This window comes from Salmo trutta, chromosome 33 (genome assembly GCF_901001165.1).
Source record: "Salmo trutta chromosome 33, fSalTru1.1, whole genome shotgun sequence".
NCBI lineage: Eukaryota > Metazoa > Chordata > Actinopteri > Salmoniformes > Salmonidae > Salmo > Salmo trutta.
In genome coordinates this window covers 5535300-5552018 of record NC_042989.1, presented here as the reverse complement: position 1 = coordinate 5552018, position 16719 = coordinate 5535300, and the positions used below count along the sequence as shown (strand labels likewise).

Below are 16719 nucleotides of genomic sequence, written 5' to 3'. Positions count from 1 at the left end.
AGGTGGTGAGGGTAGGTAGCAACACGTCTGCCACGCTGATCCTCAACACTGGAGCTCCCCAGGGGTGCGTGCTCAGTCCCCTCCTGTACTCCCTGTTCACCCACGACTGCATGGCCAGGCACGACTCCAACACCATCATTAAGTTTGCAGATGACACAACAGTGGTAGACCTGATCACCGACAACGACGAGACAGCCTATAGGGAGGAGGTCAGAGACCTGGCCGGGTGGTGCCAGAATAACAACCTATCCCTCAACGTAACCAAGACTACGGAGATGATTGTGGACTACAGGAAAAGGAGGACCGAGCACGCCCCCATTCTCATCGACGGGGCTGTAGTGGAGCAGGTTGAGAGCTTCAAGTTCCTTGGTGTCCACATCAACAACAAACTAGAATGGTCCAAACACACCAAGACAGCTACCCGGACTATTTGCATTGTGTGCCCCACCCCGACCAACCCCTCTTTTTACGCTGCTGCTACTCTCTGGTTATCATATATGCATAGTCACTTTAACTATACATTCATGTACATACTACCTCAATTGGGCCGACCAACCAGTGCTCTCGCACATTGGCTAACCGGGCTATCTGCATTGTGTCCCACCCACCCACCCGCCAACCCCCTCTTTTACGCTACTGCTACCCCCTCTGTTCATCATATATGCATAGTCACTTTAACCAAATCTACATGTACATACTACCTCAATCAGCCTGACTAACCGGTGTCTGTATGTAGCCTCGCTACTTTCATAGCCTCGCTACTGTATATAACCTCACTACTGTTATTTTTCACTGTCTTTTTACTGTTGTTTTTATTTCTTTACCTACCTATTGTTCACCTAATACCTTTTTTGCACTATTGGTTAGAGCCTGTAAGTAAGCATTTCACTGTAAGGTCTACACCTGTTGTATTCGGCGCACGTGACAAATAAACTTTGATTTGATGTGTAACAAGACAGAAACTCTTTGACAAGGGATTCAGAAGAGAGTGTTTGAGAACTAGGTGAGGGCCTACCTTGGGCCAGTCTGCAGGGCTCTGTCACCTCCCTGTCGTTGACCATGCAGACACTCCCTGGCAGCGGCCTCAGAGTGACCACCCCAGACTGGTTTTCTATCTCACAGGTGGCGCCGCCCTGGAGGACTGGAGGGGAAAGACATTCCAAAAGACATGAACTGCATGCACGAGATCTATCTAATACTCACGTAGGAGATATCAATATGACAGATAATAAACAGAGAACATAGGAGATATCAATATGACAGACAATAAACAGAGAGCATAGGAGATATCAATATGACAGATAATAAACAGAGAACATAGGAGATATCAATATGACAGATAATAAACAGAGAGCATAGGAGATATCAATATGACAGATAATAAACAGAGAGCATAGAAGATATCAATATGACAGATAATAAACAGAGAACATAGGAGATATCAATATGACAGATAATAAACAGAGAACATAGGAGATATCAATAAGACAGATAATAAACAGAGAGCATAGGAGATATCAATATGACAGATAATAACAGAGAACATAGGAGATATCAATATGACAGATAATAAACCCGAGAACATAGGAGATATCATTATGACAGATAATAAACAGAGAACATAGGAGATATCAATATGACAGATAATAAACAGAGAACATTGGAGATATCAATATGACAGATAATAAACAGAGAACATTGGAGATATCAATATGACATCAGCCTACCTATTTGTGGTTCAACCAGTTTGTCCTGAGGTCCAATCGTGGTCACCCCCTCCTACAACAGAGGGTAGTCAAGAGTTCAGGATGACAGAGGATTGAAACAGTGGATGGGAAAAAAACATGTCAACAAACGCACAGTTGGGTGTGCCGAAAACAAACATTTCATAACAGATGAAATTACTACCACATGACGTTCTACTACACTAAGCATGACTCTCACAGAACTCAGAGCCCTACACTTAGGCTATCTTTCAGGAAAACAAGTATTTGTTACCCAAATGCTATCTTGTGGGATAAAAAGGCTAGCTTATGTAACTACAGTCCCACTACAGGAGCAGTATGGATTCCAAGGTGGTTTCAGCTCTTTAAATACAGGAAGTGGTATAATCATCGGACCTAAAGCCATTCTAGTCGCTGTCAGAATCAGGATGGGTGTAGGTCCCCAGAGCCCGTGCCTCACAACGGGGGGAGAAAAGGAGAGGGGACAGAGTGAAAACGCACCTCGTCTCAACATCGAGCAGTACAAAGAGAGAGAAGGAAGAACAGGGAGGGAGAATCTAGTAGACAAAAAAAGAGAAACATTTCAGTCAGAGAAAGAAGCAAAAGAAGAATAGTGTAGTGCAGCGGTACACGTAGAATGTGAGTTCTGTGGATGTGTGTATGTGCCTGCTCGTGTGTCTGTGCATGTGTGCCAGCGCCCATGCATATGCACGCTCGTACCGCGAGCTGATAGAAGCTGACTCCGGTGCTGAGTACGTTCCGGGGTCCAGGGAAATAAGGTGTGGTACCAGGGCGTGGATGAGGATGTGTGTGTTAGTATCCGAAGGTGTGTATTATATATACCCTGAGGTGGTAGAAGGTGACCCCGGTGCTGAGTACATCCCGGTCCAGTGTAATAAGGTGTGGTAACAGGGAGTGGATGAGAAAACCAGCCCGGTCTCTGTTGATATCCACACTGTACTGTTCCAACAGCTCCTTCTTGTCCCGCCAGCTCTCTGACCAGTCCTTCGTCAGCTGGTCCACCTGGAGGAGGGAAGGGTCAGGCAGAGTGGAGAAGAGTCAGGAGCATAGACTGTATACAAAGGGCAGGATGTGGTAATATTTACTATTAAAAGTGACGGGGTACACAGTTCTAGTGGAAAGTCTGATAGATGAGCCTCTCTACCTTCAGCTCGTTCTGTAACACCATGTCAGACAGACTGCCATCTCGCTCATCGCTCAGAGAAGGGCTGGGATTCCGCTGCTGTGAAGGAATTACCACAGACATGTTGGTCAATGTTACCAGACAAAGGCAGTAATAACCTCGAATTGAAATAACTTCCAAATCGTTTTATCCCCAAAAACACCGCCGGCGCAGGAGATTATAATTCCTAGTGAAAACCCCGGCCCCGTGGAATCAGTACCATCTTGAAGCTGATCAGCATGCTCTTCAGCCTGTCAATCTCCTCACGTAGCTCTCTGATCAACCTCACGCTGGCATCCTGTCGAGAGACAAAACATGATCCTTTACGATACTCAGACACTAGCACAACCAAACACAAGGCAAACGGTACCACTAATATTGTAGCCCCAACCGGTACTCAAACCCAGGTCCCTACGACTGTCAGTCCGACACCTCCATCGTTACGTCGAGAGGTCATAACCTCTTGGCAAGGTTCACTAGGTGGTGGACTAAAGGTCGCAGCAACATACAACAGAATGCTCAGAACACTCGCCTCGTTGACGCGCGGCTTGTTGACGATGTTCCTGGCGTGAGCAGCATAGCGCAAGGTGCTGAGAGTCTCGTTGTAGCTTCTGCAGGACGGGGACACGGCTGCAAGACACAGGCAGGGGGGTGGGTCAGATTTATTGTTGGGATTATAACGCTACAATACCCTCATTACAACCACAGACTGGACTCATCCAGCAACAACTATCTATACTACAGCACTGAAGAAAGACAAACGATTGTCCATCGTACATTGCTAAATGACTAAATCATAAGTGCAAAAAAGTTGACGCAAATGTGTAATGCAATGCCAATATTCCTCACTCACTGGCGATCATGATGGTCTTGGAGTTTCCTCCCAGGCTGTCTTTGAGGAGCCATGTGAGGACAGAGTCCCTGTAGGGGATGAAGCAGTGTCTTCTCCCTCCTCCTCCTCCACCACCACCACCTCCCCCAGACAGAAAGCTGGTGTGGCTGCCCACAGTGCTGCCTGCATCGCCCTCACTGGCCACGCTGTTGATGCTCTGACAACTACTGGACATCTGGGAGTTCTGGGCTGGAAAGGGATGGACGCAGTTCAAGTTTTGTGTTTATTGGAGAGAGACGTACACAGGGGAGACAAGGGGAGAGTTAGGTTACAGAGACAGAGAAAGGGAAAGAGACAGGACAGGGACAAAGGATAGGGACAGAGACAGAGACAATGAGAGGGAAGGACAAGAGACAAGGACAGGGAGAGATACAGGGACAGGGTTGGGTTAGAGGTAGGGTAGTCTCACTTGGTTAGTCTTACAGAACATAACATAAGTAGGGCACTGGGTCAGTTACGTGAGGCACACTGCTGTATGTAGAGCACATTATCTACACATATCAGCCTGTATGAATTAAAGATGTGCATGTAGGTACAGCATGATCTGCGTACTGGAAGCTAAGAGGATTCTGACAAGGAGATGGTAGAACACAGATAGAAAGGCAGTACTTCACAATAAAAAAGTCAATTTGAATATTTACCCAGAGCAGAGATGACGATACCCAGGGTCACCAGGGATTTGTTGATGTTGGATCCCTCAGTGAGTCGGTCTCTGCAGTAGTGGGGGTCTGCTCTCTCACTGTCAGGCAGAACACAACAACACACTGAACATCACATATTCTAGAGAAACACTGGAAATGGTACCTAGTGAAAAGCTATCGTGTGATAAAATGAAACTGCCGGGTCAGTGCACCCACAGTCATGGCAGAAGAGATCCACTAGGAGGCAGCTTGCTCATGGATACTGAGACCTGTATCTGGGATGATTAGGCATCTGGGAATAAGCAGGGCTAAGCTCTTCAACAAACTCACCTGCCAGCCAGGTCTACCAGGTGGATCTTGCTGACGATCTCTGAGGGAAGGTTATTCTCCAGAATAGCCTGTACGGGGACGAATAAACAGACTGGAATAACTACTGTGACTGATGGATTGGCAGGGTCGTGACCTGGGCGAGTGAATCTAAGTGCTGGGATTGGATCGACGCCGGGTTGGGACCTCACCTGGGTGTACTGGATGGTGAAGATGGCATGGGATCTGCTGCTGGCATCGTGGATGTGTGTTGCCGCGGTGATGCGGTTGGCGATGCCCTCCTCCAATAGATCTACCGCCTGCTTGTAGTCAGACACTACGTGCTGGGACAGGTCTGTGGAGAGGACAGACGAACAGACAGACAGACAGAAAGCAGTTATCAATACCACCTAAAAATATGCAGAATCATATCAAACAGAATAATAATGTTTAATTGAACAACATTGTCTGAGTTGGCAGTGATGTGCGATTAGGAACTAAGTTAGTACAGTGTGGTTCAGCTGAATCACGTTTGGTGTCTCGCTAAGCCACAAAAACCCTCCAATAGCTTTTAGCTTCCCAAATGATGGCATAACATCATCCTGTTTCTGCAGTAAACTCAGAAGTCAGTGGTGAGGAAAACATTTTTGCACGCTTCTTAGACCAAGAGACTTAATGGTGGTAAGGGATTTGTGGGAACCAGATAGAGAAAGAGAGATGGACTCTGGAGAACCAAACATTATAATGTGGTCTGTGTGTAGAGTAGAGCAATGTGCTTCTTGCTGCCACCGGGAAGTGACATCCCTTCCTGTGATGCTCGGGGATTTCTCCTGATACAGACAATGAATGGATGTTGGGCTTGAAGGAATAGAGGGAAGAGGGGGAGACAGAGAGAGAGAGACAGAGAGAGAGAGAGAGAGAGAGAGAGAGAGAGAGAAGGGGAAGTGATGAGAGAAAAAGAGAGAGAGAGTGAGAGAGTAAGAAAGAGAGCGAGAGAAAGGCAGAGAGAACGAGAGAGGCAAAGGGAGCGAGAGAGCGAGGGAGGGAGAGAAAAAGAGAGTGCAACATGCAGAGCCTGGGTTCAAGCCGGGATTGCAACTCCGTTAATAAATCAAAGTTGAGTCCTGAACACCAGACTAGAAGACTAAGGTGACCACAGCATCCCACTAAGACTGACCTCTAAAATAAGCATGCAAACCTTTATCATTATACCGCTCACCACAGCTACACAACATCTCCACTGAGTTGGCGAGTGAGTCCTGTCCTGAACAAACACATTCCTCCCCACACATTGGATCGCTGTAAATGTGGACTTAATGGGTATTGTATCTACCATCCACTTCTGCTTCATGTAGTAGACACTCGTTCGGCCCCCTCACCTTGTACGTAGGGTCCCTTCTCAGGGTGCTCCCTAACCCGTAGGGAGGCTTTCTTCTTCTGCTCTCTGCCTCGCAGCAGGTCACGGACACGCTCATTATAGATCTCCAGAAAGCTGCAGGTGAAGGAGAGTAAATGCACCGTCACACGGAACTGATACGACACCTAGATACCAATGTGCACTCACTGATAGCTGGAGTCAGACGATCACTCAAGGAGAAATAGGCAAACACACAGCCCCCTCTTACCTGATCTCAACCCTGCTGGAGTTTTGTCCTTCGGGGAAGGTGGCGTCAGCTCTGAACAGGCCCTGGAGAGGAAAGATAAACAGTCAAATCAAATGCCCTCAATCTGGTGCTGAATCATTTTGTGTAATCCACAGAGCAAAAATAGTACAGCACTCCTGTGAATAACTTAAATGAACAACTTTTTATTGCCGCATGAAGATTTCGGGTATGAGCCCTTGTTCAGCGTCCACAGGAGGCAATGTAACGACAACTATACAGGTCCTGGAGATACCAGACAGGTAGAACAGGTCAATAGTCAGAACGCTTCCTCACGAGACCCTCTAGACTGAATTATGGGACCGGTTCCTTACCTGACAAATCCTGGGGGTCAGGCCCATGGAGTCCTGAGAGGAGAGGAGGAGGAGAGCACAAGGGAGGAAAAGAGAAGAGTCATTCACTTTATTGGTGCTGTGCCTCCTTTCAACACACAGCAGAGAACGCCAATGGGGATTTTCCAGATTATATGATAGGTAACACTGTCCTTACAACACATTATAAGTGCGTCGTAATGGATTATACCTGCATAAAGTCAAGCGGTACCGTTTGATAGTTCTAACCCTTCCTCACCTGTGTTCCCATCATTGTGTAGGTCTTGCCGGTGCCAGTCTGCCCGTAGGCAAACAGACAGACGTTGTATCCCTCTGACGCCCCGGCCAGCACCGACACTCCCAGGTCCTGGAACACCTACACAAACACACAACTAGTATGAAGAAGAGACGACATAGTGTGGGGCGACAAGAAGACAGCAGACAAGCAGTGTTTTGTTAGATTCTATGCGTAACGGCGACAGTTAAAGGGCAGAGGTATGGGCAAGAGCAGTTAGCGTCCTCGGTGTGATACTCCATGACACAACGTGTCTCTACAGCTGTATTCAGATTAAGTTCAGCCAGGCACAACGCTGAGGGACCCAGCCAGTGGCCTGGGTTGTTGCTTTCCTGCAGAGGTGTTTCGGCTAGGAAGCAGAGCAAGGGAGGTGCTAAGGAGAACAGAGTCAGGAGGTCAGCTAATACTGAGAGCAAACACCCTGCTAGAGCTAGGAGGAGGGCCGGGAGGCTGGGTGGCAGGGCGGAAAGGTGGGGGAGTTGAAAGCGAGTCGCCGAGCAGGAAAATAAACCTCCCGAAGGAGCGTGGAGCTAAGAGCGCAGTGTTCCTGAGGAGGTCCCATACCTATAGCCACAGAGCCAGTATGGGCACATTGTTTTCCTTCCTCCCCTCGGCCAGGGAGAGATCAGAGAGAGGGGGTTGAAGCAGGCCTGAGGACATGCTTGACCCCCAGCAGCCCAGCCAGCAGGCCCAGCCCCAGGTAAACACACCAGCAGCAGCAGGAACTTGATCCAGAGCCAAACCCCAGACACAGTACATTCTCCTTCATAACCATAACACACGGGATCAGTGAGGGGGCTCAGACCCACTGAGAGTCACACACGGGATCAGTGAGGGGGCTCAGACCCACTGAGAGTCACACACGGGATCAGTGAGGGGGCTCAGACCCACTGAGAGTCACACACGGGATCAGTGAGGGGGCTCAGACCCACTGAGAGTCTAGGGAACGTTGAGACAGCGTGAGGGGAGGAATGCTCCCACACTGCTCCCCCAGCACAAACGATCACACAGGTTTCAACACAGCTCTACACCTCCCTCAGAAGCTCTCAGCCAACGTAACGACCAACAGAACTGGACGATATACGTTACTGAAGCTATACGTTACACAAACCCAGAGAAAAGCCCTCAAATGTACACAAAGAGCAGTTTTGGCTGGATAAAATCCCTCAACGACCAGGACGATGTTTTAGTTGGATAAAATCCCTCAACGACCAGGATGATGTTTTGGTTGGATAAAATCCCTCAACGACCAGGACGATGTTTTGGTTGGATAAAATCCCTCAACGACCAGGATGATGTTTTGGTTGGATAAAATCCCTCAACGACCAGGACAATGTTTTGGTTGGATGACTGGATGCCCCTTCTAATATTTTATGAAAGACCACGTAAAGACCCTCCAATGAGATTCGCATAATAACCAAACGGTCAGTTTCAACAAGGTCAACATTTGTTTCCGTCAGTAAAGAGGGTCAATATTGACTAGAGAGGTGTAGTCAGCCAGTCAGTCAGCCAGTCAGTCAGTCAGTCAGTCAGACAGTCAGCGCACATGGAGAACAGCACAGAGGGCACCAGTAGTTTTATGTCTTAATTATGGCTTGAATCCCGTTAGCGGGATCGATATGACAACAGCCAGTGAAAGTGCAGGGCGCCAAATTCAAAACAACAAAAATCTCATAATTAAAATTCCTCAAACATACAAGTATTATACACCATTTTAAAGCTTTACTTCTTGTTAATCCAGCCACAGTGTCTGATTTCAAAAAGGCTTTACGGCGAAAGCAAACCATATGATGATGTTAGGTCAGCGCCTACACAGAAAAAAACAGCCATTTTCCAGCCAAAGAGAGGGGTCACAAAAAGCAGAAATAGAGATAAAATTAATCACCAACCTTTGATGATCTTCATCAGATGACACTCATATGACTTCATGTTACACAATACATGTATGTTTTGTTCGATAAAGTTCATATTTATATCCAAAAATCTCAGTTTACATTGGCGCATTATGTTCAGTAATCTTTTGCCTCCAAAACATCCGGTGATTTTGCAGAGAGCCGCATCAATTTACAGAAATACTCATCATAAATGTTGATGAAAATACAGTTGTTATACATGGAACTTCAGATAAACTTCTCCTTAACCTCTCTGGGGTATGTGGGACGATTTCGTCCCACCTACGTAACAGCTACTGAAATTCCAGTGGCGCGATTTTTGAATCGTTAGAAATACTATAACTTCAATTTCTCAAACATATGACTACTTTACAGCTATTTAAAGACAATAATCTCGTTAATCTAACCCCACTGTCCGATTTCAAAAAGGCTTTACAACGAAAGCAAAACATTAGATTATGTCAGCAGAGTGCCCAGCCAGAAAAATTCTGACACCCATTTTTCAAGCTAGCATATCATGTCACATAAACCCAAACCACAGCTAAATGCAGCACTAACCTTTTATGATCTTCATCAGATGACACACCTAGGACATTGTGTTATACAATACATGCATGTCTGTTCAATCAAGTTCATATTTATATCAAAAACCAGCTTTTTACATTAGCATGTGACGTTCAGAAAAAGCATAACCACCGCAAACTTCCGTGGAATTTACTAACAGTTTGCTAAATTACTCAGATAAACGTTCACAAAAAGCATAACAATTATTTTAAGAATTATAGATACATTACTCCTCTATGCACTCGATATGTCCGATTTTAAAATAGCTTTTCGGATGAAGCACATTTTGCAATAATCTAAGTACATAGCCCGGCATTACAGGGCTAGCTATTTAGACACCCGGCAAGATTAGCCTTCATCAAAATCACATTTCCTATAAGAAAAATGTTCTTACCTTGCTTGTTCTTCATCAGAATACACTGCCAAGACTTCTACTTCCATAACAAATGTTGGTTTGGTCCCAAATAATCCATCGTTATATCCAAACAGCGACGTTTTGTTCGTGAGTTCTAGAATGCTTCTTCACGGTCTCGCGCATGGCGCATTGGCATGTCAAAAATGTCTAAATATTCCATTACCGTACTTCGAAGCATGTCAACCGCTGTTTAAAACCAATTTTTATGCCATTCAACTCGTAGATTAGTGATAATATTCCGACCGGGAGTATGCATTGAGCCTAAACAGCCGAATAAAATTTCTCCTCAGAAGCGACTCATGCACGCGCATCATTCAAAGGTCCTCGGAGCAGCCACTTACAAAAGGTGATAATGTGTTTCAGCCTGAGGCTCCCTCGTAAACCTTCAGGTTTTTCGCGGGCTCTGAGAGCCTATTGGAGCCCTGGGAATTGTCACGTTACAGCTAAGATCCTTACTTTTCAATAAAAAGATGCAAGACGCACGACTCCTTGTCAGACATGGTACTTCCTGCTTGAAACCTTGTCAGGTTTTTGCCTGCCATAGGAGTTCTGTTATACTCACAGACACCATTCAAACAGTTTTAGAAAATTCAGAGTGTTTTCTATCCAAACCTGAACAATAATATGCATATTCTAGCTTCTGAGTTGGTGTAGGAGGCAGTTAAAAATGGGAACATATTTTTTCCAAAATTCTCAATACTGCCCCCTAGCCCAGACAGGTTAATGCAACCGCTGCGTCAGATTTCAAAAAAGCTTTACTGAAAAAGTAATAATCTGAGTACGGCGCTCAGACACAAAAACATGCCATACAATATATCCGCCATGTTGGAGTCAACAATAGTCAGAAATAGCATTATAAATATTCACTTACCTTTGATGATCTTCATCAGAATGTACTCCCAGGAATCCCAGTTCAACAATAAATGTTTGCTTTGTTCAATAAAGTCCATCCTTTATGTCCAAATACCTTATTTTTGTTCGCGCCTTCAGTTCACAAATCCAAATTCACGGTGCGCAGGTCAGACGAAAACTCAAAAAATCCCATTACAGTTCGTAGAAACATGTCAAACAATGTATAGAATCAATCTTTAGTATGATTTTATCGTAAATCTGCAATAAAGTTTCAACCGGAGAAATCCTTTGTCTTCAGAAATGCAATGGAACTGAGCTACCTCTCACGTGAGCGTGCATGGCTGAGCCTCATGCCCTGCTGGCAGTGTTCTGACTCCAGGAGCTCTTACTCATCCCCACTTTACAGTAGAAGCCTCAAACAAGGTTCTAAAGACTATTGACATCTAGTGGAAGCCTTAGGAAGTGCAAAATGACCCCACAGACACTGTAGTTTGGATAGGCAATCACTTGAAAAACTACAAACCACTTCCTGTTTGGATTTTTTCTCAGGTTTTTGCCTGCCATATGAGTTCTGTTATACTCACAGACATCATTCAAACAGTTTTAGAAACTTCAGAGTGTTTTATAACCAAATCTACTAATAATATGCATATCTTAGTTTCTGGGAGTGAGTAGCAGGCAGTTTACTCTGGGCACGTCAGTCATCCAAGCTACTCAATACTGCCACCATCGATAAGAAGTTAACTAACTGCCGTTGACCACATGCCAACACAGAAACAACCAAACAAGCACACGCACACAAAGTATCTCAGACGAAAATCAACAGCATCACTACTGCAACGCATCCTGTCTCTCCTAACAGCTCGCAGCAGGCCAACACACGTTAGATTTCAGGTTTGGTTACGCGATTACTACCAGTAGCCTTGTGTCTTATCTAATGGCTATTTCCCCACACGCCAACACATAAACAGTCAAATTACTACAGCACAGAGTAACCCAATAAAGACATGTGTTCATGTCTACGTGTTAAACCCTTACGGCAGTAACAGCCTATCAAACGTCACCATAGGATGCCTCAACAGCAGGAGAGAGAGAGAGAGAGGGTACTGGGTAGGCTGTTGTTATCCTACAAAGGAATGCACAACAACACCTATTGCAGTGGGTCCACAAATTGTATTTTTTGATAATGATTTTATTTTAGATTAAAAACAATTTTTGGGGATAATAACAGTGTAAATTGTATTATAAGCTTTTGACAATGCAAAATATTTATAATAACAATAATAGTTCACTGCTAAAATGGACTAAATTTGACCATCAAGATATTTTATGTCTAAAATAATCCTTGACTTGTGAATGGTGGTCCTCAAGAGCTTCTGACAGTGACTTCGTGGCCCCCGTGATTTGATAAGTGCACAGAGGGTGGGAGCACTAGTCTGGTCCCAGATCTGTTTGCTCTATATAGCCAACTCCATCATGACCATGATGACCATAGGAGCTGGCAAGACAGCACAAACAGATCTGGGACCAGGCTATGGGAGCAGTGGTTGTAAATTCAAAGTGTGTTTGTGTGTAAAGTCAATTAGCAGAGCTGGCAAAAAAGAGCAGCCATTACGAATGCTGTGCTGTTGTCGTTAGTCTACATGATGTGTTTGGCTGAAACCGGTGTTGAAGAAGCTAGACTAGCACATTGTGTAAGTTATGCTGACTGTAGTGCAGTGGAATCCAGAACACCAAGCTATGCAACCCTGTAACTCTGCCGCTTGAATAGGGGTTCCCCACCCACACCACAAAGGGCCGTGCAATTCCTGTCCCCATACCATTCGTTACGCTGGACTCTGTCCCTCCCTCCCTCACTCTTGTCCCCCTCTCTCCACCTCAAACTTGCCCCCTCCCCTTCACTCCTGTCCCCCTCTCTCCACCTCAATCTTGCCCCCCCCGCACCACTGTCCCCCTCTTTCTCTCTCGATAGCTCAAACTCTCCTCCCTATCCTCGCTAGCAGACAGAATCAATAGTAACCTTGTTAAAGCAGAAACTCTCAGCACACAAAGAGCACGAAACTCCACGTCGCCACACTACTGTCAACTCGTTCTATACTGACCTTGAGTATGCACACGCACGCACGCATCTCTCCATTAGCACAATGGCTTCTACAGGCAGGGAGGTATGCTTATTGAAGATGAATAACACAGGCCCTGACATCCTCTGAATCACTCTATTGTGTCTCATCATTGTCATATAACAATCATTTGGTGGAGGGCAATAGCTGCTGCGGACGGCATCCCTGAAAGACCACAATAGGTTCTCACTGCTCCAACCTACTTTCGCACAGCCTGGCCTGGCCAACTGGTGTGGCGGCGCAGCAAACTGGGAGGTATGTGGCCAACAAAGCAGACCTGTGAGGTAAGAGACACAGTGCATTATGGGGCTGCTGACTAACTAACTAAGGATCCAGATTCAAGCAGGTCATAGAGAGAATAGCCAACAGAGAGAAGGGCCAGAGCGAGAGTCTGTAGAATGATCACCCAAAACACACTGTGACAAACTGAATTCACTCCCATCAACAGGAAGGCTCTGTCTGTCTGTCTGTCTGTCTGTCTGTCTGTCTGTCTGTCTGTCTGTCTGTGTGTGTGTGTGTGTGTGTCTGTGTGTGTGTCTGTGTGTGTGTCTGTGTGTGTGTGTGTGTGAGAGAGACAGTGTGAGAGTAAATGTGTGTTTGTGTAGGTGTTGCTATGTGTCCAACCGGCCCAGAGGAAACTGTATCTGAATACAATGACTAAAGGCTTGGCGTTTGCTTTCCTTCTCTTGACAAAAACAGAAACAAATACAAACCTGCTTCACAATGAAGGGAGGAAAGCAGAATATAGATTCCACTCTGGCAAGGAAACACAGGTCCAAACCATCAGGCCAAACAGTGGGACAGGAAGGAGGAAGGAGTGGGAGACCCTGGTGACCAACTGAAGGTCTAGTTGGTGTGTGTGTGTATGTGTGCGCGCGCACAGTAAAACCAAGTGTTTAGTATCTGAACACACAACTAAACACTTTTCTGTAACACTTTTTAAATGCGCCAAGGCATTTAGAATTTCAATGAAAACGCATCACAGTGTTTAGATTGTAAACCCCAGGACATGTTAATTCACTGTAACACTTTTTAAACACAGGAACATGTTTATTCATCACAAGCCGTTTAGATTTTAAACACTAAACACTGGGGGGGGTTGTTTTAAAAATGTAGGGCGTAAAGCCATATCTGCATATTTCCCAGCAGGCCTTTCGAGTGAATGTGAGAGATACCCACCCATGACTGTGGGTGACAGACGTATGCTTGTTGCATTCAATCATTTCTATTCCTGAAGCTTTCAACAAGTGACTGCCTAAGTTCAAGTGTTAATTACAAGTAAACTCTTTATGACCACATACTATTCATTTCATAAGGCATTTAGTTATGGCCTACTTATCCTCAACATTGTGGTCTCCAGCCAGAGCGAGGATATCCAACAATTGAAATATTTTATCATGTCATGTTCAGTTGGGCTGAAATGTAGGTAAGGTGACAGACATTCCTAACACTGATGGAATGGAAAAGTCACATCAATTTCTAATGACTAAATGCACTCTAAACAGGACGATCGGCAAAAAACGAGTGTTTAAAATAGATAATAGGTGTTCTCCTGGTTGGAAACTAGAAAAAGCTGACTATCATGTTTAATCTTGCATTCTAAACGCCTGCGTTTAAGATGAGAACACTTACTGGCTAATCTAAATGCCTAATCTTTACGTTTTAAACACTGATGTTTAGGTTATAAACGTGTCACGTGTTTCATGGTTTTACAGCGTGTGTGTGTGTGTGTGTGTGTGTTGGTATGTGAGTGGGTGTGGGCATGTGTGAGTGTGTATGGGGATAAGGAGGGTTCACTCCAGAAGTGGGTCAGTCCAAGCAGAGGTCAGATGTGGAGCGAGCCGACCCAGAATCCCCCCCTCTCTCCGGACCATGACGTCTTCTGATAAACAAGGGATGGGCAGATTTGTCGCCAGAGATCTGAACCTGGATAGCAGCTGTTTATAAGAGCTTGTTTTGAAACGTGGATACTTTTTAGATTGGAAGCCTGTATGTCTGGAGCGTGTCAATGGAAAGGAAAAACAGAACGAGGGGGAGAGAGAGCGAGATGGGGAGAAGAAGGAGAGAGAGAAAGAGAGATGGAGGCAGGCAGCTGGGATGGTGCTTATTAATGGTCTCAGTCTATTAATCATTGCCTGTGGTGGACTGACTACAGTGGCTGGGTCTGTTTTCATGTGGCCTGCTCTACACCAGCCCCTGGACTGGAAAACTCCTTACTTCTCTCAGTCTGTCTGTCTGTCTGTCTATGCAAGTGCTCTTCTAAGGAACCACGGCCAAAAAACGTCAGCGCCTCACCACTTTCCAGGTTTGAAGAGACAAAAAACCCACAATTGACTTTCCTACTACTACACATACACATTACACAACATCTCATATAGTAAGGGGGTTCCTTGGGCTAAAACAGTGGACATTGGTTGGGCAATCAGGAAAAGTAAAGAAACAGACACAGCAGCCATAATCCGACAGAACCAGGGCCGTACTCACAAAGCCTCTCAGACAAGGAGTGCTGAGCTTGGATCAGGTCCCACCTTTCTATGTAATCGTATTCTAAAAGGCAAAACTGATCCTATATCAGCACTCCTACTTTAAGACTCTTTGTGAATACAGGCCCAGGTCTCACGGTCAGTTCTGCCCTCTCTCCAAGACTGGACAGGACAGCTGCATTGGTACTGGAACCTACAACATGGGTCAGTCAGTCCGTTTCAGTCCCACACTTTCCAACTAGGTTACACAAACACTGCAGCTGGACCCTGAGCAGACGTTAGACAAAAGTTGAGCTTTTGTTTAGCCTGAGGAATACATACATGTTATTGGAGATGGAGTCGACTAAACTCGACTCCGCGATTATGGAGTTGAGCGGACACTAGTGTGGCTACTACCGACGTCACATAAAAGGACGTTTTTTAATCAAAAACTACAGATTTCAGCGTTTCAGATTAAATGCGGGCTATTTTATCAAAACTGAATTTCATGTGACGTCGGAGCTCCGGTACGCCCAGACTAGTCGCCGGCTCAACTCCATCGTAAATCGTGGAGTTGAGTTTAGTGGGCTAACACGCATCCTAACTTTCTGAGATATGAGTGAGAGAAAAAGGGTAAGAGAGACAGACAGTGAAGCTGGGGGAGGCGTTGAGGGAGGGGGCAGGAAAAACTAGCGAAACACAGAGGGAGGCAGAACGACGACTGAGAGAGAGAGAGAGATAGGGAGGAAGAACATTGACTGGAGTTCAACAGTGTTCTCATTCATTTGACATACTTTGACAGAATTTGTAGGTCAAATTAGCATATAAGGGCAGGGAGGCGGGAAGGGGAGGGAGAGACTGAGGGCTACACAGATAAGCTGTTGGACATTATTCATGCCTGCCTACACATGGGATACAGAGAGAAAGAGAGACATAGAGAGAGAGAGAGACAGAGAGTGAGAGAGAGAGAATGAGAGAGACAGTTGGGAGGATGAGGGGAAAGGGATAGAGTAAAAGGGAGGGAGAAAACGTCGGGAAAGGGTGAGAAAGAGGGGAAAATTCTATTGTTTTATTTTTTAAATTTGATTGAACCTTTATTTAACTAGGCAAGTCAGTTAAGAACAAATTCTTATTTACAATGACGGCCTACCCCGACCAAACCCGGACGACGCAGGGCCAATTGTGCGCCGGCCTATGGGACTCCCTATCACGGCCGGCTGTGATACAGCCTGGATTCGAACCAGGGTGTCTGTAGTGACGCCTCTAGCACTGAGATGCAGTGCCTTCTATCGCTGCGCCACTCGGGAGCCCTAAAACAGCATAGATAAAGAAGGGTAGGGAGAAAACGTTGGGGAACGAGAGTGAGAGAGAGGGGGTGTGCTGGCATGGCACTTTCAACTT

The 16719-nt window shown here is 45.6% G+C and overlaps 1 protein-coding gene across 1 annotated transcript in view; it reads right to left on the bottom strand.

Moving 5' to 3' along the window:
* The window catches only part of stard9 (StAR-related lipid transfer (START) domain containing 9), a 60852-nt gene that overhangs the window by 26935 nt on the left and 17198 nt on the right, over positions 1-16719 (bottom strand). The window contains exons 4-17 of the mRNA XM_029729594.1: positions 6978-7094; positions 6722-6754; positions 6372-6433; positions 6126-6238; positions 4959-5101; positions 4771-4838; positions 4441-4538; positions 3761-3988; positions 3440-3537; positions 3128-3205; positions 2890-2967; positions 2568-2747; positions 1728-1779; positions 1016-1141 (exon numbers count right to left, since the gene is read on the bottom strand). Coding sequence (XP_029585454.1) covers positions 1016-1141; positions 1728-1779; positions 2568-2747; positions 2890-2967; positions 3128-3205; positions 3440-3537; positions 3761-3988; positions 4441-4538; positions 4771-4838; positions 4959-5101; positions 6126-6238; positions 6372-6433; positions 6722-6754; positions 6978-7094 — 1474 coding nt within the window. The remainder of the gene's footprint in view (positions 1-1015; positions 1142-1727; positions 1780-2567; positions 2748-2889; positions 2968-3127; positions 3206-3439; positions 3538-3760; positions 3989-4440; positions 4539-4770; positions 4839-4958; positions 5102-6125; positions 6239-6371; positions 6434-6721; positions 6755-6977; positions 7095-16719) is intronic.